This window comes from Mixophyes fleayi, chromosome 6 (genome assembly GCF_038048845.1).
Source record: "Mixophyes fleayi isolate aMixFle1 chromosome 6, aMixFle1.hap1, whole genome shotgun sequence".
Taxonomy (NCBI): domain Eukaryota; kingdom Metazoa; phylum Chordata; class Amphibia; order Anura; family Limnodynastidae; genus Mixophyes; species Mixophyes fleayi.
The window spans coordinates 3,793,124-3,820,286 of NC_134407.1; the positions used below are offsets into that span (position 1 = coordinate 3,793,124).

General features: G+C 44.2%; 1 protein-coding gene across 20 annotated transcripts in view; it reads left to right on the forward strand.

The window, feature by feature from the left end:
• Positions 1-27,163, forward strand: part of ABLIM1 (actin binding LIM protein 1) — a 180,659-nt gene that overhangs the window by 66,058 nt on the left and 87,438 nt on the right. For 17 of the 20 annotated variants that reach the window (XM_075215623.1, XM_075215617.1, XM_075215615.1 and 14 more), the window contains 2 exons: positions 2,585-2,719; positions 26,418-26,601. In XM_075215623.1, coding sequence (XP_075071724.1) covers positions 2,585-2,719; positions 26,418-26,601 — 319 coding nt within the window. Of the gene's footprint in view, positions 1-2,584; positions 2,720-19,604; positions 19,715-19,778; positions 19,891-26,417; positions 26,602-27,163 lie in introns of those variants that run through there. The other 3 variants (XM_075215628.1, XM_075215629.1, XM_075215630.1) reach the window with 3 other exon arrangements.

Genomic DNA, 27,163 nt, shown 5'->3' on the forward strand with positions numbered 1-27,163 from the left:
CCTGCTGGGTCTCCCTGGCTCTGTTCTGTTTCTGCACCCCGCTTGTTGTGCTTTTAAACTATTTAGACTTGCAGATATAAACATTTAGCATTTATATTGACATTTAATTCCTATTGGTCTCTAACAGGTTACATGATAGAGATGACCAATAGCAGTTATTGTAAAATACATAAAGATATACTAAACCTCATAGTGGAAGTTTTCAGAACCAAGTTTTTGAACCATCGCGTTAAAATACACTGTTCCTTATTACCCTGACATTGTGCTGCAGCTCTGTTACAAAGTAAAAGTTTTACCTCCCACCTCAATTACAGACAGATGAATCCCCTCCTACATCTTTAGGACGGTTGACTCTGCAGATATTTGGGGTTGATGTGACAATCAACCAATTCACACTGATCATTTATGTGAAGCAAGTATGCAAAGCTGTCAGTCAGTCTGTGCCTGCTCTTTTAGCGATCTCCTCTCTCCTAACATGGCAGCCTGCTGCAGATGGATGAAAGAGAGCACTGTGGTAGTATTTGGTTAAGTATAAATGCCTCCGTTGTTTTGTGTATATTATTAATAAAAGTAATGCACCACTGTTGCTATTTATATATGTCAAAAAGTGGATTTACCTGCTCTTTAAAAAACAAATATTGGAAATCACTTGTACCCAGAATGCAGTTACCTCTGTCCCTAGTAAAGTGCTGCTGTATGTACACAGGGTGGGTCCGAGTATTGTGCATTGAGTTACAATAGGTGATGTCAGCGGTGTCTGGTAAAGGGCTGGATCCAGTTGAGTGAACTCTTCAGGCACAATATAAAATGTGGTCTCGGAGTCAGGACTCTGCTGCGTTTAATTACAGAGAGAGGGGAGAGAACATCCCTCAATAACACCACTAATGAAACACGACTTTCTCAAACAATCGGCCATTGTCTTACACAAGCGTTGCCTAAATCACCTGAGCTGCTGCCAACTATTACCTGTAATAAGGGTATGATGTACACAGGTTCTGGGGCCGCTGCTGGGGACCAGGTGGTATAAGGTGATATTGGGGTTATCGTCCCACCCAGAGTCAGCCTCAGAACCTGTGCAGACGATACCTGTCCCTTATTAATGGCAATAGGCAGCCCAAACCTGAGCTGTGTAGTGTCCTAATTACAGCACCTCTTCCTAATGTAAATGTATTACGTCAGGTTTCTTAAATCCAAACAAGCTTCTTAATGGAGGCAATTAATGCTGCAATCCCATATTGACTTTGTCTTTGTTTGTCTTTTTTGTACCTTTATTGTTACGTGAATCGTGTCCCAGGATGTCCTCATATTACAGTCTTCCCATCACTAATAACTCTGTGATGTTATATATATCTATATCTATATACATATATATATATATATATATATATATATATATATATATATATATATACATATACTCCCACTGTGATTGAATTTATTTGCTGCATATTTGCTGACATTTGATAAGGCCTCGTCTGCCCTGAGCCCTGGACAACGGGTCCAGTTTCAGCGGACGATGGTGCACTATAGTCCTCACCCTGACATGTTTACCGTACATAGATAAAATAACATCTTGTTTTCGATTTTATATGCTCTTCTATCATAAATTGTAATTTATAAGATATTTCTATAATATATAATAATTCTCCCACCTGTTTATAAACCAGTCCTCCGCTTAACCGTATCACCATGTAGTAGACCTCATCCTCTGTCATCCTCCATCTCTCACACTTTTGCTTATTGCCCTTAGATCCCCTTGCATTAGATCACCCCTATGTGTTATCCATTTGTCTGCCCCTTTCCCTTTAGATTGTAAGCTCTGGTGACCAAGGCCCTCTTCCCTCCTCTTCTCATTACCTATAACCTTTGCTCACCAGTTACACTGCGCACCTCAATCTCGGGCTCTACCCATTGACTCCTCTCCTCCATTTGCACCTCTTTCAGTGTCTCTAAACCTGTTAGTTACACCCACATTAATGGGCACAGGTTTCAGCCTGCGCTGAATATACCTCTTGTACCCCATTGTACTATCGGTAGCTGTGCTTAGCGTTGTAGTGTTATGTATTTACTGTATTATACTTTTATACCATGTACTGTCTTGTTGTTTGCCCTCCGTACGGCGTTGCGTGCCCTATAAATAAAGGATGATAATAATAATATTAATAATAATAATAATAGAATAAGAACAGATTGTCAGTTGTATCTAATATTCAAAGCAAGAGAAATTGCAGTGCACAAAAATAGGGACAATTCCAGGGACAAACCTGTAAACCTGGAGCTGTCCCTGCACATCCTGGACATTTGGCAACTTGAGGCTTTTTCTGATAGTTCATCCCAGCCAGCGTTTGCCTCCAGCCTGCGCAGTGATAGTGTCCAGGATTGGGGCTGTATGTCCTACATCTTGGTTACGGAGAATACAGTGTGATACCGTTGAACATTATTGTCTTATTTTGTGCTGTGTGACAAACGTTTAGCTCCAGCTCTCCCTGCAGACAGCAACAGATCTTATTAAGGAAGAGATTTATTATAACCCATCTCAGGTGGATGCCCTATAACTGGTGATCTCTCTCTCTCTCTCCTCCAGTCGCCCATTCCCAGGACCCCGGACAGTCTGCAGAGAAGCCCGTGATCAGCTGCCATAAATGTGGGGAGTCGTGCAAAGGTGAAGTGCTGCGAGTCCAGTCCAAGCACTTCCACATCAAATGCTTCATCTGCAAAGGTGAGAACAGACACTTTATTTCTCATGCACTAGGGGGTAAATGCTGTAAGTGGATATATGAATCTCCGATTGACCGGTAATACTAAAATGGTTTATGTGGCTCTCCAGGAAACCTTACAGTGGCTCTTCTTGCATGGCAGTGTGATTTATATGTATCTTATAACACTCACCATGTGTAGGATATTTTCATACAGCACCATTATACATGGACTATACTATGGTCACACAGTCTACTAAACCAGACGCTCATTTCCAAACGTGCAAGAATACAGCCATCCAGCACATTTGTGTTTGCACCTATTTATCTTCCTGCCGCACACATAGGAGACACCCACATTATGGGTTCTGAAACTGCCCATGAAATCTGTCCGTGCCGACATTTGTGGGTTTAGCTGGAATGCACATAGTGGTAACAATAACAATTGTCTTCTCTATTAAATGAACCCTGAGAGCGAGGGTCAGGTGGTACTGATGAGGTTTGTACTAAATGGGTATTACATTTATAAACGTACTTATCCACATAAAATACGCAACTTTCGATGACTGGCGCCTCCTGAGCACCTGTGACGAAAAAACAAAAACAGACATTCCCTCTGTATGGGAGGGGGCGTGGAGCTCTGTGCAGACCCACTTATCAAGGAACACCCGTATAACTGTATCGTCTGCACCCCTTGAATTTCTTATAAATATCCTGTCCTGAGTTAAGAAATCATAGGAAAGCTGACACAGAGGACCAGCTGGCAGAGGTACAGGTCCTGTGGCTGCCAACCCATCCGTTCGTCATGGGCACAGACCCTAATGTGGAAAGCTCTGTGATACCATAGAAATGGTGCGAGATTTGCCCACAGTTTGTGATTATCGGAAAACAATTTAAAGGATAATTTAATTGTGGAGTATTTGGACTGGCACCAATGCCCTGGAATCATTACACCGCGGGGGCAGTTCTTTCTGGTGTGTAAATATCTAACAACTTTATTACATATATCATTCCAATCATTTTTTTTTTTCTTTATTAAACTCGATTTTCTTTCAATATACATTTATTAATAGACTGATCTTATGGTGGCTGTAACATTTTGATCACTTATTTTTAAATATATATGGGAAAAAAAGTATTAAAGCAACAGTCTTCCGATGTGTGTTATATTAACCTCCTCAGCCCCCCCCGGAGCACCCTCTCATGTGTCTGCATTCCACACATCATATGCCTCATACGGAGAGATGCTTCATATCAGGGCTGACTGCCTATAGCTGCCCCCCCCCAGGGTATTCTCTATATACAACCAGTTATAAGGGCCTTTATCTCTTCCCATGGGAGGTTTTCTAAATGGGTCCCATTGTGCGGCTACTACAGGGGGGAGCCCAGATACCTTTAAAACTTTTTTTAATCAGCTCATGCAAGAAGGCAGCTCAGAAACTGGAAGAAGCAATGATTGTGTCTGTGCTGTGACGGGGAACTGTGATAACTGTGACATTTCAGCAATTTCCTGCTCAGAGTGGTCAGCGGCTGATAAGAGTCCCACTTGAGGTTTCTTGAGAAGGTTCTTACTCAGAGACTGGTACTCACTGTGCCCTGTGCTGGAAGCAGAAGATCAGGGTGACGATCGTGCCCCAGAGTGCTCTCTGTTGCCCTGTGCTGGAAGCTGAAGATCAGGGTGAGAATCGTGCCCCAGGGTGCTCTCTGTTGCCCTGTGCTGGAAGCAGAAGATCAGGGTGAGGATCGTGCCCTAGGGTGCTCACTGTACCCTGTGTTGGAAGCAGAAGATCAGGGTGAGAATCGTGCCCTGCGGGCAGTGAGGTCAGTGCAAGAACGTTGTGTGCAAATAACGTTTCATGTGTCAGATTTCTGTGTATCCGACTGTGTCTGTGTTATGTTCTGCTCTGTGGTTTTGCCTCTTTGGCTGCCCTTGTGGATCGGTATCAGTGAGCAGTGTAGGTACATTAATGAGCCTATGGGAGCATTGTCTAGATATTAGTGAGCAATGTGAATGTATATTATTTATTAGTAATTGTGCAATGTGAGTAAACCCTGGTGACCAGAGTATTGTTATTAGCCGCCAGTAGAAGTTTCTTGAGGATGAGCACTAATTAGAAATAAGTGTTTATTGCAGATGGTGCTAGTGAACAGTTGGTAGGCGGTATGGCTGAGCTCAGTGATCAGCAGAAGGACATTGTGGATGGTATTAGTGATTAGACGTGAGTTACGTATTGATATTGTCACAGGTTATTAGTAGGCCGCCACTGCATGCTGGGAAAGGATAAACTTATTATGCAGAAAAGTAAATGCTTAATGTGCGCAGTAAGGGAACAATTAATTTTATATCAGACTCAATTATACATAATATTATATAGCTCCATTCTCACCACATACATTCCCATTGCCCAGCATATACATATCTATAATCACCATACATATACCCAATGCCCAGCATATACATATCTATAATCACCATACATATACCCAATGCCCAGCATATACACGTCTATAATCACCATACACATACCCAATGCCCAGTATATACACGTCTATAATCACTATACATATACCCAATGCCCAGCATATACATATCTATAATCACCATACATATACCTAATCCCCAGCATATACACGGCTATAATCACCATACATATACCCAATGCCCAGCATATACACGTCTATAATCACCATACACATACCTAATCCCCAGCATATACAATGCCCAGCATATACACGTCTATAATCACCATACATATACCCAATGCCCAATATATACACATCTATAATCACCATACAAATACCCAATGCCCAGCATATACACGTCTATAATCACCATACATATACCCAATGCCCAGCATATACACGTCTATAATCACCATACACATACCCAATGCCCAGCATATACATATCTATAATCACCATACATATACCCAATGCCCAGCATATACATATCTATAATCACCATATATATACCCAATGCCCAGCATATACATATCTATAATCACCATACATATACCCAATGCCCAGCATATACACGTCTATAATCACCATACACATACCCAATGCCCAGTATATACACGTCTATAATCACTATACATATACCCAATGCCCAGCATATACATATCTATAATCACCATACATATACCTAATCCCCAGCATATACACGGCTATAATCACCATACATATACCCAATGCCCAGCATATACACGTCTATAATCACCATACACATACCTAATCCCCAGCATATACACGTCTATAATCACCATACACATACCCAATGCCCAGTATATACAATGCCCAGTATATACACATCTATAATCACCATACATATACCCAATATATACACATCTATAATCACCATACACATACCCAATGCCCAGCATATACACGTCTATAATCACCATACATATACCCAATGCCCAGCATATACACGTCTATAATCACCATACACATACCCAATGCCCAGCATATACATATCTATAATCACCATACATATACCCAATGCCCAGCATATACAATGCCCAGCATATACACATCTATAATCACCATACATATATCCAATGCCCAATATATGCACATCTATAATCACCATACACATACCCAATGCCCAGCATATACACGTCTATAATCACCATACACATACCCAATGCCCAGTATATACAATGCCCAGCATATACACATCTATAATCACCATACATATATCCAATGCCCAATATATGCACATCTATAATCACCATACATATACCCAATGCCCAGCATATACACGTCTATAATCACCATACATATACCCAATGCCCAGCATATACACGTCTATAATCACCATACATATACCCAATGCCCAGCATATACACGTCTATAATCACCATACATATACCCAATGCCCAGTATATACACGTCTATAATCACCATACATATACCCAATGCCCAGCATATACACATGGATATGATGTCTGTGTCCTCAGACTACAACACAGCCAACAACTCATCATTAACCCAATCGACTTCTCATTTTCACTAAAAAAAAACCTATTTTCTCCTATGTCTGCATTTTCCTGTCCTAATCAGGTCGCCTCTTTCAACAACAAAGCACTCACTTCAGAACCAGACAGTGCAGCTCCAGCTACTACATATAGTCTCTGACGATCCAAACCCCAACCATGGCACAACAAACAGACCCGCTACCTGCAAAGGTGCCCCCGCACTGCAGAGCGCTGGAGAAGATCTCGTTCCTGTCCCGATTTCCTCCACTATAAATTCATCCTTTCAACTTACAGCGCTGCCCTTTCTATTGCCAAACAATCATTCTTCAAATCTCTAATTTCCACCCAGTCTTCTAACCCACGTCGTCTCTTTGCCACCTTCAACTCACTTCTCTGCCCACCGGCACCTCCTCCTCCTCCTCCCTCACTGCCCATGATTTTGACACCTATTTCAAAGACAAAATTGACACCATTCGACATATTTTCTAATGCCAAATTCCACTCACTCCACTCACTCTTCCCACCTTTACCTACATTCCCCAATCCACCCTTAATCCATTCTCTGCAGTAACTGAAGACGAAGTCTCTACACTCATCTCATCATCTCACCCTACAACCTGTTCACTCGACCCTATTCCCTCCAAACTCCTCCACTGCCTCTCCTCCACTGCATGCCCACCTCTAACTCACCCCTTCAACCTGTCCACTCCACCATATTCCCTCCAAACTACTCCGCTCCCTCTCCTCCACTGCATGCCCACCTCTAACTCGCCCTACAACCTGTCCACTCGACCCTATTCCCTCCCAACTACTCCGCTCCCTCTCCTCCACTGCATGCCCACCTCTAACTCACCCCTTCAACCTGTCTCTCTCTACTGGCACATTTCAATCCTCCTTTAAACATGCGCTCATCTCACCTATTCTAAAGAAACCATCTCTAGATTCAGCCTCTCTCGCCAACTACCGCCCTATTTCTCTCTTCCCCATTTGCCTCCAAACTACTTGAGTGATTACTGTACAAACCCCTGTCTCACTTTCTCTCCTCTCATTTCATTCTTGACTCTCTACAATCAGGCTTCTGCCCCAACATTCCACTGAAACTGCTCTCACAAAAAAGACCAATGGTCTACTTACTGCAAAATCTAATGGTAATTTCTCCATACTCATTCTCCTGGACCTCTCTGCTGCTTTTGATACTGTTGATCACCCTCTTCTCCTACGCACCCTTCACTCCATTGGCCTTTGTGACACAGTCCTTTTCATGGTTCACTTCCTAAATATCGAACCATTCCTTTAGTGTTTATACTTCTGGCACATCCTCCCCTCCACTCCCACTGTTAGTCCCACAAGGCTCTGTTCTTGCCCCTTTACTTTTTACATTGTGCACCTCTTCTCTTGGGGCACCAGTTCGCTCATTCGGCCTTCAACACTACCTCTATGCTGATGTACCTCTATCTATATCTATATCCTTCCCCTGACCTCTCTCCTTCTGTACTATCTCATGTAACCAACTGCTTTCTGTTATCTCCATATGGATGTCCCAACGCTACCTAAAGCTCAACATGTCCAAAACAGAACTTATTATCTTCCCTCCTGCCAGAGTCTCCACCTGCCCTCAAATCTCCCTCACTGTCAATAACACCACAATTTCCTCAGTCTCCCAAGCCCGCTGCCTTGGTGTCACTTGACTCCACTCTCTGCTTTATTCCTCACATCTAGACTCTCTCCTTGATTCCACCTTAAAAACATTGCCAGAATACGCCCTTTTGTTAATCAACATGCTACCAAAACTCTTATCCATTCTCTCATCATCTCCCATCTTGACTATTGCAACTTTCTGCTATCTGGCATTCCTGACACCCATATATCCACACCTCAATCCATCCTAAATGCTGCTGCAAGACTGATGTTCCCCTCTCACAGCTCCACATCTGCTGCACCACTTTGCAAATCCCTACACTGGCTCCGTGTGTCCTCCAGAATCAAATCCAAATTACTCACCTTTACCTACAAAGCCCTCAACACCACCCCTTCATACACCTCAAATCTTATATCAAAATACTCTCCCTACTGCCCTCTTAGATCTACCTCCGACCTGCGCATTGTCTCGTCTCTGGTCACCACCTCTCACTCCCACCTACAAGACTTCTCCCGTGCTGCTTCCCGCTTATGGAATTCTCTACCACGCTCAATCAGACTTTCCCACAGCTTTCAAATCTTTTATTGCTCTTTGAAAATCCATCTCTTTTTTTAGAAGTGACCTTATCCCTGATAACACTATTCACACTAATGCACCCTCACAACTATCCCAATCTTCACTCTGAGTCACACTCGCTCCTCTTGTTTCAGCTCTACCCTCTTCCACTTGTTAGTATGTAAGGTCTGTAATGAGCAGGGTCCTCCATACCCTTTGTTTTCATGTCTGTATTTATTTTGTCTTCCTTGTATGTCCCTGTTTTATGTATGTCCTGTTTTCCTTACTGTACGGCGCTGCGGAGCACTGTGGCACCTTACAAATCTACGATAATAATAATCATTACTTGTGTGTAGTAAATCTTCTCATGTTGCAGAGAAAAGTTCTTAGCACACTGGCCCAGCTAATATTGGGTCAGTTCTCCTTATGGGGACTGTCCCAGTGCCTGTGCTTCCCGTCACTCAGATAGATCAGGAAAGGGACTCATGAGAGACATCAAATAAAAAGTTTGCTCCAAGGATATTAGATGAGGAGTTTGGTCTTTTTATAGAATTTGAAATTCAAACTGCATTTGAAATGACAGATTTAAACAGCATTTTACTGTTTATGTTCAAATCAAGAAATGAAAGATTCCTGCATGGTTCACTGGAAGGTGAAGTCTTGGCTTCTAGCCACACACAGTTCATGGTCGGAGGACGCCGACAATCCCTCCGGCCCAGACATTTCTACACATGTTCATGCAAATCACTTGTTACCTTCTGGGTGGGTATTATCCAGCCATGGCTGGTACTTTAACAGCTCAAACACTGCACACGTTTCATAATATCTCATGTTGTTCCTGTATACACCATGAGATTCCGCTGTCTGCCTCAGTCCTGGAACACCGGGATCTTCCTCCTCTGTCGCTCATGTACCAGCCTCTGGTCATAGCTCCATTAACTGGAAACTGAATTCACCCCTGGGTAAGACTATGTTGTTTCAGAACTGTATTTTGAATTTGTGTGTCTTGTTTTTGGATTTTTTAAGATGTGCTGTATTTGTGCAGCGACCTGAGTACCTTTACTGGATTCAATCTTCATCTCCTGCTCATCTGGGATGTTCCCAGTTTTGCAGTGAATAATGTAGAAATTCCTGCATCAGCGCAGAGTACTTCACGAGATTAGTCTGCTGACCACGGTGTGAGGTGTGTCCATTCAAAACTGAGGCAGCAGGAAACCACAGACTGAGAGTTATATAGTGGAAGGAGCAGGGTCCCCAGCAGCACAGAGTATATGAGGAGATGAGTGATGCATTAGTGAGGACAGGGCTGCATGTGACAGGGGCAGTGACATGATGTAAGGAGGGGAATGGAGGCAGCAGGAAGCCACAGACTGAGAGTTATATAGTGGAAGGAGCAGAATCACCAGCAGCACAAAGTATATCAGGAGACGAGTGATGTGTTAGTGAGGACAGGGCTGCATGTGACAGGGGCAGTGACATGATGTAAGGAGGGGAATGGAGGCAGCAGGAAGCCACAGACTGAGAGTTATATAGTGGAAGGAGCAGGGTCACCCAGCAGCACTGTGCAGTGATGTGAGGATCCTGTGACAGTGATGCAGAAAGGTTCTGGTGTCATATTCGCCTGTGTATGAAAGAACTTCATAATCCCAACTTGTTCATTTTATAAATAACAGATGTGTTGTTGGCGTTTATGGATAGATGATGATGCAGCCATTTCTCTCTGCACCTTGCAGATATCAGCATCATACAACCTCCCCATCTGGCTGCTCCAGGTCACAGTAATGATCTGTTATAGAGATCGCTGTAGTTTTCCTCTTTATTTACTTGTGGTCAAAGCATCATTTTCTCCAGACCACGTTCCCATCCTTTTATCCCCAAATCACCCTTTCCTCTTCTCAGCAGCCTCCGCGCCATAAATGAGCACAAGGACACAGGGGACAAAAGGGCTACATCTAAATTTAGCCGCGGTTAAGAACTGATAAAGGACCCAAAATAGTTGATCTTCTCCCCAAGTGAGGGCGGCCCCGTCCAGCGGGATAGGCCAGGATTCCGCTCTGCTGAATGACAGCGGCTCAGCTGGGCTGGGATCAGATAATACAGCCGGGGACTGAAAGTAAAATATAGTATTTAATGGACAAGAGAAAGGGATCTGGAATTAGCTAATTACATGGGAAAGGATAAAGATATGCTGAGACGGATGAAAGTTTTAGCTGGCCAAGGCCATTATCATTGATTGACAAATGCATTTGGAGACTCTGGGAAGATAAAGCGACCGGCTGACTTCAGGTCTTCCGCTGTCTGATAACATGACACCTTTATGGACGGGACGTCGGTAAGAGCCGGACGTGCAGCAGACAGTATGGATGGTGGGGAGCGCTGATCCCTGAAGGAGGGATTGGTGTAGTCCCCTTCTTTGGTCTGGTCACACCGGTTCTCCTGGAGTATTTCATGGTCACGTCTAAACACGCATCACATGTTTTACAATAACCTCTTGGAGGATCAAATCTTCAGCCAAATCCTTTAAACGTTTTCACACTGTGGTTAATTATTTACTTCTCGTACACAGTTGTTTTTCCTGGCATTTAAAGAGACATCGTTATATAAAAGCATAAATTGTAAAATGAAGCTTTCGTAATAAACAGGGTCCTGTAATCAGTGTTACATAATTAATATGCAAAGTCTCTTTATTTATGATTTGGAATTGTGCTGTGTACATTGTATCTCTACAATAGGGGAGTGTAAGATTCTGGCCTGGAGTAAGAGATGGATGGAAGCTTAGGGAGGTTATATGAGAGGATTGTGTAGAACACAGCCTGACTTCTAGATGTTAGGTCTGAATACATCGTCCGGTCTCTGTATATATAGTTCATGAAAGTGTTTTTCAACCCCCAGTTTATACGAATGAGGAAGATAAATTAACCTAAGGAAGATTTTTTTTTTCTGACCACATGATAGTCAGTGTTGTTCTCTGTGCAGTCTTTGTGCTGATTCATATAATAATAATACCGTTTGTGTTCACATGTTTCCATTAAAACAAAGTTTCAAAACAAGAGCCGTCCCTTTCTTGAAACTGGCTTTTATAGTATTACTAAAATCGCAATCTGTCTTTCAGATATGAGCCATGTACATACATCGTTTGGTGTTACCCTGACATTCTGTAAAAAGTAAAGTATTGGCTCCTCCCTCCATTACAGACAGCTGAAGCCCCTCCCATATTTGTAGAGCAGCGTCCTGATGTCGTCTGATACTGGTTACAAAACTGAGAATGCAGTCAGCTAAGCTACTGTGACATCACCGGACACACGGTCTATGGATTGTGCAATCCACAAAGTGCATTTCCACAAATCGTGTCTGCCAAGCGGTCAGTCACTCTGTGCTCTGTAATTCACTTACAATCAGTTACATCATTATGACACATGGGGGTAGACTTACTAAAGCTTAAGGAATGTAGTAGATGTATGATAGCTAGAATCTGATTGGTTGCTATTGGTAACACCTCTCACTTTTCCTTTTTAGACCTTTTAGAAAATCTACCCCTTGATGCCATGTGACTGGTTTCTAATGAATGGATTGGCTGCAGTCTAACAATGGTTCTTCTCACAAAATGAGGCCACCTTAACCCCTCCTATAATCTACTTAGACCACACCCACATTCCCTAATGACCACACCCCTTTCTGGGTATGAGAATTGGGACGTTCTGTTGGGGGTTCTGGTGTCAGTAGCTGCAATATACACAGGCAGGACATTAATGTGAAGCATGAGGCTGTATACACAGTGAGCTGCTATATTGCTCTGTCTTCTACAATATGAGGAATTAGTGTTTGTCCGCAAGAGCTCCCGGGAAGAAGTTGTCTGAGGAATCTGATCCGGTAGAAAGCTGTGACCTTGGAAGCATGTAAAACAATGCACCGCTCTGGCTGCGGCTTGTCATCCATTTTTAATTAGACGTTGTGAAATTCAGTAACGCTGTCTGGAAGTGCGCGGGGGGGTTAAACAGAAGGTTCTGTGATTTCTACATAGACTTTCTCCTGGGAATGTATCGTGTGCTCCATCATCCAGCTGTGGGGATATAATTTCATATATATAGAACTACTGCTTGTATTTAATCCCCATTGTCCGATCAATCGTCCCCATTCAGTGAGTTATTTTGAGGGTGCACATTAATGCTCTGAGGATCAATTTACTCCATTTCTGAGTACACTTTTGCACAAGCAGAGAGAAAGCTTAAACCAAATACCAACAGATCCACTGGTATTGTGGCTCCATGGTGATTAAATGTATTGAACTAATTTATTACTGAGGGTAATGTGTGGCCCTCTTGAAGGTTACAAGCCCCCCCATGCAGCCCCTGAAGTAGATCATATTGCCCATCACTAGTGTACTCAGTGCTCACCGTGGTGCAGTGAAGACTCATCGGTGTAATCTGACCACACTGGTGTATTCAGTGCTCCACTTCCCTAGCAAAGCTGGCGAGACGGGGACTCGATGACTCGCATTGCGCACCAAGGGGCATATTTAATAAAGCACGATAGTGCTTTTAACGGGTCATTAAGGTGCCTCCTGTCCTCCGCAAATTTATTAAGGGGGCATCGCAGCAGATATCATGGATATCTGCTGCTTTGCATTCCTCTTCGTTTTTGGGAGCAGTCACCATTCAACAGAATGGTGACTGCTCCTGGCCGCAATCTAACAAGTCCCGAAAAAACATTTTTTTCGGGAACTTTTCATGTTAATGTACCAGCTGCAGCTGGCGTACATCATCCGAATTGAAGAAATCTAATGCTGTCAGCTCTGCTCCAGAGAGCAGAGCTGGACAGCGCATGTGTGGAGGGATCACATGATCCCTCCCTGTCACTCAGCGCGCTCTCTGCAACTATCGTTGCAGAGACAGAGAGGGGATCTGTGTGCACATGTCCAGTTCTTGGCGCTTCCGGAGAGGGGGGTAAGTATGATTTTTTTTATCACAGAAACAGCAGTTTTTCGGAACTGCTGTCTCTGTGCACGGCTGTACATAAATGTGAGAAGTAGTTCAATCCTTATCATTGCGATAAGGATTGAAAACTATTTTTCACTTTATGTGAATATTGATAAATGTGCCCCCAAGTGTGAGGTCTTGATGGCACAAATCGTGCGGCCACGTTCTCGCATAGATTCCCTCTTGAATCCCTCAGAGGGGACATCAAACGTTGGCAACAATGATTCTGGCTGACCTCTGGCATCTAGGTTCTGGAGTCACCGGTGTAATCTGAAATACTGGTGCTTGGTTTATGTAAATCCAGGCACAAAATAAACTGTTTCTCTCCAGAGAACACTCTCCCGGTCAGTATCATTATATACATTGCAGAGTTTAGAACACAAACCGTGTACGATCTCTCTACCTATATACAAACATGTTCTGGAGTCAGATTCACTTTGCTTGTAGCTGAATTCCCTCCAGCCCTAACCCGCTCCTGTGAGTTGCTTTTCCAATATAATGAAAGCCCTCCGGAATTAGCAGATAACGCGGAGGGGATGATCTGACCCAGTTCCGTGTTCGCCTGCGGTGCATCCGCCTGCAGCATGACCATGGTCCGAGCCTGGATAGCAGTGTCTGCGGATGGACACCGCGGCTCGTTTTAGAAGAGATGAAGTTAGAATTCAGAGCTCGAGGACGTCTTTCTGTGTCGTTCTCTTTGAAAACATTTTTATTTCTTGTTATGTCATTTTATTTGTAGACTCTTGTGAAGGGCTTCCAGTTTTAGGTTGGCTCCACACATGTGCTTCGCATGCCCGATTCTTGCGCTCTATTGGCCCACACACACAGAGTGGACAGTGAAAAGGACGAGTCCCTTGCGCTCACAAGCGTTCTTACAGCATTTCAGTTCTTAGCGTGATGGGGACTTGGGGGCACATTTATCATGTATCGGACAAAACGAGAAATACTTATCAATCCTTATCGCATGGATAAGGATTGATGTATTTCTCAAATTTATTAAAAATGGATCACAGAAACAGTAGTTCCGAAAAACTGCTGTTTCTGTGTTTAAAAAAAACCATACTCACCACTGGCTCTTCCGTCGCGCTGTCTCCCGATCTCCTCCTCTTCGGTGTATTTTCTCTTCTTCATGCTACTGCGCATGTGCCGTCCGGAGAGCTTGAGGCTGTGACAGGGAGGGATCACAAGATCACTGCCTGCGCATGCGCTGTCCAGCTCTGCTCTCCGGAGCAGAGCTGGACATAACGAAGAACACAAGTTTTAGCAGCATTTCGGATGATGTACGCCAGCTTCAGCTGTACATTAACACAACAAGTTCCCGTAAAAAAAAAAAATTTCGGGACTTGCTAAATTGCGGCCAGAGCAGTCACCATACTGTTGTATGGTGACTGCTCGCAAAAACGATCAGGGGGTAAATGTATGAATCTCCGGATTCTTCATCTCCGGCGTGTTCAGCCTCTTCAGCGCTTAAATTTAAAGTGGCGCTGCATTGTAAAGGAACTTCCGTTTACAATGCAGCGCCACTTTAAATTTAAGCGCTGAAGAGGCTGAACACGCTGGAGATGAAGAATCCGGAGATTCATACATTTACCCCCAAGAGTGAAAAGCAGCAGATATCAATGATATCTGATGCGATGCACCGTTAATAAATTTGAGTTGGACACATCGTGGACTAAATTACACGGTAAGTGCACGATATTTCCGTTATTCCGATATCACCGTTATTTCTTAAATATACCCCTTGGTACCTACACTGCCTGCTATGGGCTGCAATATCCGGGGACGCTGAGTTAACAACAAATCCAACTACTGGGTGTGAAATGTGCAACGTGGAAAAATAACTTTTTGTGCTGCACAACTCTAAACATGATTTAGAGTTGTGAATTGGGCGCTGTGTTTGCTCAATTCAAAAATGTGATGTACAAACAGAGCTGGCCTGTAGGTGTGTGCAGCATGCAGGAGTGAGCAGTATTTGCCCTGCGTGCAGAAACATGTTTGCATTTGCACCCTTACAGGGCAACATTGTTTGGTTCCTGGGCAAAATGTGTCCACATCGGCCAAAGCCCAGGGCAGAAGGCTGACCCTTCTCCCTTCATTCTGTCAAATATATCATGTTTTTTTAAAAATTTTCCACCAGTGCGTTGTAATTTAATGTTTCATTTATATATTTGCCAGAGACTGGCCGAGCGTGCTGTGACTTGTAGTACCACGGCAGCTGAAGAGCCGCTGGTTGCCAACCTTCAGTCCAGATCCTTTCGGTCATGACCGAGTTAAGGATTAATCAGGAGATCTCTCCGACCAGCTGCCGATGCTGTGTGGGACTGAGCTGAGATCTCTAATTGCAGAGATTATGAGAGATGTTCCTGGAGAATTACTTGGACGAGTGTCCAAAACAAGTTTAATTCTCGGTGTATTATGAGGCCGGAAATACCAATAATGTGGGCAGTCTGCGGCTGTAGAGCTAACGATCAGCAGGAGAACTACAAGCACCAGCATCTCGCAGTGACAGGAGTTGTAGTATTGTTGCACCTAAAGATTGAAGATACATTGTTACCTTTGGAATAATACTTTTCTTGTACATCGTTCTTTCACTGTTTGGATCTTAATAAGAAATAGTCTTAGGGGCCTATTTATTAAAATGCTGCTATAAAGCTGTTTATCTCTACTTATCAATAAAATATCACTGGCGCATCTGAGAATAATCAGCTGCTTTGCGGAGGAAGCGATCACTTGTGAAACGCTCAGAATCTTAGCAATGCCACTGGCCGGATCCCCTGATGTACAGGGCGAAGATCTGTGATGACTAATGTGCAAATTGGTTTATGTTGTGTGTTTTCCATGTATCTGTTTATCTCAGTGAATGTTACTAGTTTTATTATGTCCACAATTCTTACTAAATACAACAATTCTCTAAATTATTTATGACAAATAGTTTGGTGAATCTGGGTAGAATATTTTGTGTGCACTCATAAGTTGTTGACTATGTGGTGAAGATGAGAAGAGTTCATCATCATCATCACCATTTATTTATATAGCACCACCGATTCCGCAGCGCTGTACAGAGAACTCACTCACATCAGTCCCTGCCCCATTGGAGCTTACAGTCTAAATTCCCTAACATATACACACACACACACACAGACTAGGGTCAATTTTTGATAGCAGCAAATTAACCTACTAGTATGTTCTTGGAGTGTGGGAGGAAACCAGAGCACCCTGAGGAAACCCACACAAACACAGGGAGAACATACAAACTCCACATAGATAAAGCCATGGTCGGGAATCAAACTCATGACCCCCAGTGCTGTAAGGCAGAAGTGCTAACCACTGAGCCACCGTGCTGCTCAAGAGTTAATTTATGTCTTTTCTGTTTAATTTATAGAATGTACAATAAATCTTTATATCCTATTATCCTACTTACTGTGAGATTGGGAAAGGAGTTGGGTTCCCATTGCCGTCTTGGTGTCCTGGGGCTGTGGAAGCGGCACTCATGGGGTTAGGTTACCATTGGATAGCTGGGTGTCCTGGGGCTGTGGAAGCGGCACTCATGGGGTTAGGTTGCCATTGGATAGCTGGGTGTCCTGGGGCTGTGGAAGCGGCACTCATGGGGTTAGGTTACCATTGGATAGCTGGGTGTCCTGGGGCTATGGAAGCGGCACTCATGGGGTTAGGTTACCATTGCCATCTTGCTGGGTGTCCTGGAGCTGTGGAAGCGGCACTCACGGGGTTAGGTTGCTATTGGATAGCTGGGTGTCCTGGGGCTGTGGAAGCGGCATTCATGGGGTTAGGTTACCATTGCCATCTTGCTGGGTGTCCTGGAGCTGTGGAAGCGGCACTCACGGGGTTAGGTTGCCATCGGATAGCTGGGTCTCAGAGACCGTTATTGCAGGGCTGGCATTAGGAAACTGCTGTTCTGCAGGATTAATCGTGTGGTTATTGATCGCCATGCATTTCTCTGTCTTTTGTAAAAGGGTAATGGGAATTATGGATGACGGATGAGAGAGGCCTGTAATTGGCTTTTAGCATTTTATTTTCTGTTTCTAAATTGAGTAATTCAGCGGGTCACTGCCTAGGATTACTTTAACATCTAGTGGAGCAAATGTGAAGCCATCGTTTAATAAAACAATGTCCCAGCGTGTATGGAGTGCGCTGATAGTGTCCGGCTAGAGGCACATATTGTATATTACTGGGGGGAATTCCAGTGTAATTGTTGCTGGGTGGAACAGAATAGCACAGCGTCTCTTATCTAGACTAGCCGGAGGGAAAGGTTTAGTGTGATTTCAGCCAGTCTAATAACACATGGGGCTAGAGCTAAATTTTAATGTTAAGTGACCTCCAAGGAGGTGAGACGGATTTGCCTATATTTGTGTATATAGCTCTATGTATCGGTAATAATCTAACAGTTTTGTTGGGTTAAAGTATTAACTCTTTATCAGACGTTAAAAAGATCCATTCAAATAAAATGTATTGACTAATCAAATCATCCTAATTTTTAGTCGTTCAAGGCAATAATTCGGGGGCGACACACACGGCAAAGCTCTGTGCAGCGATTTTGATATTGACAAATCAATGCGTGTTTGGATCCAAACCAAGTTCAATACCCGTAAATGATTCTTTCTAAGTCGGATGGATAATTATTGATCTAGTCCATAAATTGGAGTGGCTTTTTGACTTTCACAAACCCTCGTGTGCTCCGGCAGATTGGATTGAGCGCCAAGCAGACGGATCTGGGACAGATTGGAAACCGATCCAAGTGACTGGATTTAGACAGCTTTGGAGACAGGAAAGTTTGCTATATCTGTCAGCTCATTTAGCAATAAAATGTATTATTAATATAACTGTGATTTACTATTACGCAGCGATAAAGCTGTTTTTTTTTTATTACTGATTATCAATAAAGTATTACCCATTTTTTTTGTCTTTCACTTAATAAAATAAATAAAATAAAACTACGTTAAAAAAAAAAAATGTAGCATAAAATGTTTTAAAAGAATAAATTATTTTTTCATTTATTTTCTTTGAGATGGCGATAACAGAATAAGTATTGCAGCGGTAAATACCTTGCCGAGATGTTTGTTAAAAAGTATCGCCCCCTCTCATCTCAGGTGAAACCTGGTGGATCTTACAGCAGTGCTCTCGCTGGCAGTATACTATGATCAATAAGCCCTTTATCCTATCTATAACGATTCATTCGCTATTGTAAGATACTTGTGTCATGTGACCCGTTCAGTAGTTTCAGCTTGTCTGTGTTTTGTTACAATGTTACCTTGGCTGATACAAAGTATCTTTAGTCTATTTTCCCTGTGTGATACACATGACAGCTTGAATCAGCCTCGTTCTCCATTGTAATATCTGGTCATCTTGTTTTTCTATAAATCCCAGATAAAATCCCTGGTCTGTGAATTCATAGTCCTCCATGCCAGGGACACTGCGACTTCTTCTGAATAGCTTTATAAATTAGTGTTCTGGCAATTGTCTGACAATTGAGACTGTTGTGTTTTTAATGGAAGCTAATTAATTGAATACTCAAAGGATGGCCCGCCGCCAAATCCTCTGTTTTTATTTACGTACTTTTTAATGAGCTTGGTTCAGACCAGAACTTTTGTGGGAAATAAAGTTTGTGGTAGGTAAAGAATAACACCCGTCCCTGGCTGCCGCCTGTCTGATGGGAGACGCTGTAGAGCCTGATCTGCAGCCAGTGTACAGGTAGTTGCGCAGGGGGCGTCGCCTTGTCAGGTCCTGGCTCAGAGACTAACCCAGAACAAGACCTCCCAGGGGGTATCGAGTACTTGAGTGGATGTAATGGAGACTGTTTCTGTAGAGCTGACACTCTGAGCAGTGAGCGGGAAGAAAGCCTCCTGCATGTAGGTTTGTGTCATGTCCTTGTTAATCAGTAACTTTTTGCTCAGGAAATGTTCCTGCAGGGATCTGTAGCGGGTGCTGAGCTTCCGGAGGGCGATCCAGACGTCAGGAGGCAATAATAGGGCACTCTCCACCTCACAGCTGGAAGCTCTGGTCTTACTACAGGGTGCTGAAGGCTTACAGTAGGTGGATGGAGATTATCATTCTTGGAGCAGAGTGCTGGGGGTTTCTCTGTCTCACACCCGGATGCTGGGGGTCTCTGTGTCTTACAGCCGTGTGCTGAGGGTCTCTCTGTGTCTTACAGCTGGGTGCTGGGGGTCTCTCTGTGTCTTACAGCTGGGTGCTGGGGGGTCTCTGTGTCTTACAGCCGGGTGCTGAGGGTCTCTGTCTCACAGCCAGGTGCTGGGGGTCTCTCTCTGTCTCACAGCTGGGTGCTGGGGGATCTCTCTGTCTCACAGCTGGGTGCTGGGGGTCTCTGTCTCACACTTGGGTGCTGGGGGTCTCTCTGTCTCATATCCGGATGCTGGGGGGTCTCTGTGTCTTACAGCCGTGTACTGAGGGTCTCTCTGTGTCTTACAGTCGTGTGCTGAGGGTCTCTCTGTGTCTTACAGCTGGGTGCTGGGGGTCTCTGTCTCACAGCCAGGTGCTGGGGGTCTCTCTCTGTCTCACAGCTGGGTGCTGGGGGTCTCTGTCTCACAGCCAGGTGCTGGGGGTGTCTCTGTCTCACAGCTGGGTGCTGGGGGATCTCTCTGTCTCACAGCTGGGTGCTGGGGGTCTCTGTCTCACACTTGGGTGCTGGGCGTCTCTCTGTCTCATACCCGGGTGCTGGGGGGTCTCTGTGTCTTACAGCCGTGTACTGAGGGTCGCTGTGTCTTACAGCCGGGTGCTGGGGGTCTCTGTCTCACACTTGGGTGCTGGGGGTCTCTCTGTCTCACAGCTGGGTGCTGGGGGGGGTCTCTCTGTCTCACATTTGGGTGCTGGGGGTCTCTCTGTCTCACATTTGGGTGCTGGGGGTCTCTCTGTCTCACACTTGGGTGCTGGGGGTCTCTCTGTCTCACATTTGGGTGCTGGGGGTCTCTCTGTCTCACACTTGGGTGCTGGGGGGTCTCTCTGTCTTACACCCGGGTGCTGGGGGTCTCTCTGTCTCACATTTGGGTGCTGGGGGTCTCTCTGTCTCACATTTGGGTGCTGGGGGTCTCTCTGTCTCACACTTGGGTGCTGGGGGTCTCTCTGTCTCACATTTGGGTGCTGGGGGTCTCTCTGTCTCACACTTGGGTGCTGGGGGGTCTCTCTGTCTTACACCCGGGTGCTGGGGGTCTCTCTGTCTCACATTTGGGTGCTGGGGGGTCTCTCTGTCTCACATTTGGGTGCTGGGGGTCTCTCTGTCTCACACTTGGGTGCTGGGGGGTCTCTCTGTCTCACAGCTAGGTGCTGGGGGGGTCTCTCTGTCTCACATTTGGGTGCTGGGGGTCTCTCTGTCTCACACTTGGGTGCTGGGGGTCTCTGTCTCACACTTGGGTGCTGGGGGTCTCTCTGTCTCACACTTGGGTGCTGTGGGTCTCTCTGTCTCACACTTGGGTGCTGGGGGTCTCTTTGTCTCACACTTGGGTGCTGGGGGTCTCTCTGTCTCACACTTGGGTGCTGGGGGTCTCTCTGTCTCACACTTGGGTGCTGGGGGTCTCTCTGTCTCACAGCTGGGTGCTGGGGGTCTCTCTGTCTCACACTTTGGTGCTGGGGGGGTCTCTCTGTCTCACAGCCGGGTGCTGGGGGTCTCTTTGTCTCACAGCCGGGTGCTGGGGGTCTCTCTGTCTCACAGCTGGGTGCTGGGTCTCTCTCTCTCACAGCTGGGTGCTGGGTCTCTCTCTCTCACACTTGGGTGCTGGGGGGGTCTCTCTCACAGCTGGGTGCTGGGGGTCTCTCTCTCACACTTGGGGTGCTGGGGGTCTCGCTGTCTTACAGCCGGGTGCTGGGGCCACAGTTGATAAGAAGCACAGCGCACACTGTTCTGCCTATATGGACCCCCGTGGACGACACACGTCTAATGATATCCTGTTTACTCAATCTAGTCATAATGTATTTTTAGATGTTATAAATATTTTTATTTAATAAATATTACCTTTTTAAAGATAAAAATAGATAATGAGAAATCCATATATTTAACATTTAAAAAAAAAAAAAAAAATAACAACAGACAATTATGTATCCTGCTTGTTCTCTGTACTGAATTCGATTCTCAGTATATGTTCTTATTCTTTATATATGGACCGTTTCCCAGTACCACTTCTCTAGATCTATATGCAATTCTCGGTACCTCCTCTCTTGTTTATGCTGGATGTGATTCTCATGATCTTCCTCGGTCATGTTACCGGGTAATGTGCATTGTGAGATGTAATAATAGCATTGAAAGGAAAGTATCCCTTTCTGCAGACGGCACAAAGATATGAACAGGGAGAAACAAATGATTGATGATCTAGGTAGGCTAGAGAGTGGCAACTACAGTTTAATGCCAAAAAATGTAAAATTCTGAACTTGAGTCTCAAAAACCCAAAGGTGATAATTGTTTAATGCCAATAATTGTATTAATGGCACAATAATGGAAACTACTAAGGAGGAAAGGGATCTAGGAGTTACTATTTCAGGGGACTTACAGGCAGGTAAGTAATGTAACAAAGCAATGAGGAGGGCAAGTCAGATGCTGGGTTACATAGGGAGAGGAATCAGTAGCAGAAAGAAAGAAGTAATAATACCACTGTATAGGTCATTGGTACGGCCTCATCTAGATACTGTGTTCAGTTCTGGAGACCATATCTCCAGAAGGATATAAATACATTACAGACTGTACAAAGAAGGGCAACTAAAATGGTGCATGGCCTACAGCACAAAACTTACCTGGAAAGACTAAAAGATCGTAATATGTATAGTTTGGAGCAGAGAAGGGAACGGGGGACATAATAGTAACTGTCATATATATCCAGGGTTATAACAAGGTGCAGGAGGGAAACATTCTACAAAGGAAGAGAAGTGTTAGAACACGAGGACATGTACTGACACTGGGGGGAAGAGAAGTATTAGAACACGAGGACATGTACTGACACTGGGGGGAAGAGAAGTATTAGAACACAAGGACATGTACTGACACTGGGGGGGAAGAGAAGTATTAGAACACGAGGACATGTACTGACACTGGGGGGAAGAGAAGTATTAGAACACAAGGACATGTACTGACACTGGGGGGAAGAGAAGTATTAGAACACGAGGACATGTACTGACACTGGAGGGAAGAGAAGTATTAGAACACGAGGACATGTACTGACACTGGGGGGAAGAGAAGTATTAGAACACGAGGACATGTACTGACACTGGGGGGAAGAGAAGTATTAGAACACAAGGACATGTACTGACACTGGGGGGAAGAGACGTATAAGAACACGAGGACATGTACTGACACTGGGGGGAAGAGAAGTATTAGAACACGAGGACATGTACTGACACTGGAGGGAAGAGAAGTATTAGAACACGAGGACATGTACTGACACTGGAGGGAAGAGAAGTATTAGAACACGAGGACATGTACTGACACTGGAGGGAAGAGAAGTATTAGAACACGAGGACATGTACTGACACTGGGGGGGAAGGAGGTTCAGAGGAAACTACTTCACAGAAAGAGTAGTGGATACGGGGAATAGCCTCTATCAGAGGTGGTAGAGTACACATACAGTAGAGCAATTTAAACATGCTTGGGATAGACATAAGGATATCCTTAAATAGAAATAAGAATTACATAGGATTGGAGTTTACCATAGGCTAAAATATGGGTAGACTACATGGACCAAGTGGTTCTTATCCGCTGTAAAAATTCTATGTTTCTATGTTTCATACTGTAAGCGTTACGACAGTATCACAAACCTGGAGATTACAGGACAGAATGTTACAGTACCATGTAGTACACAGACTCCCGTTACACAATCATATCACTGTCACAAACCAGGATTAGATTAAGGCCAAATCTCCTTGTTCCTGGAATACAGCGGATTTAAACCAGGTCTGTGCTGAGTGACTGACAGCGGATTACATCCCGGATTCTACGGTATCTGGAAATCTGCGTTACTGTCTGATATTTGTCATTCCTATATTAGGTGAATTTATTTTAGTAGTTATTTATGTAGAGTGCCGTACGGGACATATTTAATCATCTGTCCCTGTCCCAGCAGAGCTTACACTCAATATTCTATATTCCCGACCACACACACGGGTTAATTGCTTCACGTTAATGGCACTTTATCCCTATGTACAGTTTTGTAGGAAATAACATAAACATGTAACACTCACAATTCTATTTTTGCTGTGAAAATCTTAATTAGTTTTACTGTATTTTTCAATTAGCAATTGTTTTTAAACCTCTTCAGTTGTTGTGTGTAAGGAGATGTAGAATCCATTTACACACCGATAACCTGCCCCCTTTCCTTCTTTAAGTATAGTGGGGAGGTGGGGAGGGAGATGCGAGAGATCAGCGTCACATTGTGCCAGTTTGAGGCTCTAGTTTTATACCACCCCAGTTGTCCAGCATATTATGTAGCTCCGCCCCCAGTTGTCCAGCATATTATGTAGCTCCGCCCCCATTGTCCAGCATATTATGTGGCTCCGCCCCAGTTGTCCAGCATGTTATGTTGCCCCACCCCAATTGCTCAGCATAATATGTATCTCCACCATTGTCCAGCATATTATGTATCTTCTCCCCCTCATTACCAGTATATTGTCCAGCATCTTATGTAGCTCCGCTCTTAGTTGCCAAGCATCTTATGTAGCTCCGCACCAGTTGCCCAGCATCTTATGTAGCTCCGCCCTTAGTTTCCAAGCATCTTATGTAGCTCCGCACCAGTTGCCCAGCATCTTATGTAGCTCCGCCCTTAGTTGCCAAGCATCTTATGTAGCTCCGCACCAGTTGCCCAGCATCTTATGTAGCTCCGCCCTTAGTTGGCGAGCATCTTATGTAGCTCCGCACCAGTTGCCCAGCATCTTATGTAGCTCCGCCCTTAGTTGCCGAGCATCTTATGTAGCTCCGCACCAGTTGCCCAGCATCTTATGTAGCTCCGCCCTTAGTTGCCAAGCATCTTATGTAGCTCCGCACCTGTTGCCCAGCATCTTATGTAGCTCTGCCCTTAGTTGCCAAGCATCTTATGTAGCTCCGCACCAGTTGCCTAGCATCTTATGTAGCTCTGCCCTTAGTTGCCGAGCATCTTATGTAGCTCCGCACCAGTTGCCCAGCATCTTATGTAGATCCGCCCTTAGTTGCCGAGCATCTTATGTAGCTCCATACCAGTTGTCCAGCATCTTATGTAGCTTCACACCAGTTGTCCAGCATAGTATGTATCTGCCCCATTGTCCAGCATATTATGTAGCTCCACCCCACGCGGCCAGTATATTGTGCTGCTTCACCCCCAGTCGTCCAGTATATTATATAGCTTTGCCCCTAGTTGCCCAGCATCTTATGTAGCTCCCCCCAATTGTCCAGCATATTATGAAGTTCCGCCCCCAATTGTCTCCTCTAGTTTTCAGCTCTGCGTTTTCCTGAATTCTACATACATGCGCGTCCTGTGCAGCATAATTCATAACTCATTGGCCAACACATTGTACCTTGTTTGTGTTGCAATGTTCCATATTATATACTACATAATAATAATAATAATATATTTGTTTTTTCATAGTCTGTGCTACAAAATACTATGAAATAATTTATCTTGTCTCCAAGTCTGGGCCAAGGGCCATTTTTAAGATTGGTCAGAGAGAGCATTTGCCTGGGCTCCAATGTAACATTTACACAGGTGAACAGTATTTGATTATTTCAGATCTTTTTTATTTGACAATGATAAAGATAATTTCATGGGCAGTTTGGGTTCTGTAATCGCACCGTGTCTTACCCAGACCATGAGATGTGCCCCCTATAACCTGACTCTAGTGTGTATTGTGATATATTGATTATAGGGACCTACCTGCTCAGTACATGTCTGTGAGAATGAACCGGTTAAACAACAAGTGAACATACGTTGTAATGACGCTTGTGATATAGAATATATAGAATTCCCTCTGTAGGGCGTTATGTGCCAGGTCACGTGTGTATGTGGTAAACACCCCCATCTGTAGTTAACAATAACTTACTGTGGTAATAACACCTTACAGAGCGATATTCTCATCTTATTATCTTCATTGTGAAGATGAGCAAAGTCCGGATGTGGTTTTCCACAATATCACCATTTATTCTGCTTAATTTTACATATACGCTTTATTCTTCTGTACAGAACATTTGTTTCCAGGGTTTATAGAAAAAAACAAGTAAACTCTATCCTGTCAAGTAAAGTAATATTCTCTCTTTCTTCCCCCATAGTGGAGCCATTCTGTGGGCTGAGACAATATGTAGAATTGCAACCTATCCATAGACTAGGAACCAGAGACTTCACTGAGCCACGAGGCACTGTGTGCCTCAAGCTTCAGCTGTGTCACTAGTATTTAGTAAATTGATTAGCTGAATATTGTTTCAGCTGCTGTTACTGAGTGTAGGTGCAGAAGAGAGAACATTGCATTGTTTAATGTGCTAGTTGTCCGGGACATTGTCCCACCAGAGATTGTTGTTGTTGTTATTATTATTATTATTATTATTATTATTATAACGTAACGCGTTTCTCTCAGTGTGATCTTGTTCTCTGTTCTCCAGTCTGTGGCTGCGACTTGGCCCAAGGTGGGTTTTTCATCAAAAACGGGGAGTATCTCTGTACCCTGGATTACCAGCGCATGTACGGGACGCGGTGCAGCGGCTGCGGAGAGTTCGTGGAGGGCGAGGTGGTCACGGCTCTTGGAAAAACTTATCACCCCAACTGCTTCGTCTGCACGGTCTGCAAGTAAGTGCCCCCCGACCCCAGGGAACCTGAGCTTAAACCATGGCGGGTGCGATCTCGCTTTGTTGTATTTATGCAGTGTAACAATGTATCCTCATGTAACAAATATTAAACTTCTCTCTTAGACATAGATGTTTCAACATTCCAACATTCTAAAAAGGAAAAGTGGAAGCAACCAATCAGAGTTTAGCTATCATCTATCTAGTACATTGTATAAAATGACAGCTAGAATCTGATTGGTTGCTATAGGCAACATCTCCCATTGTCCTTTTTAGGATGTTTGATAAATCTACCACTATAGTCTTATAGTCTTTTCTAGGTGGGGGGGGGGGGGGTGCTACATTTCTGTCCGATATAACAATGCTGAAGGGTTTCACTTTCCTTGTGGGTGCTGTTGATTGATTGACAGGATTAGTATCACGGAGGATTAATTCTAGGTGTGACCTGGGTCACTGCTAAATCTCAATAATCCTACTGAGGAGATTATACATGAAAACCATGAGAACCAGCGCCTCCAGCTCCACATATTAGATTGCAAGCTCTGCAGCAGCTCGGAGGACTTGGA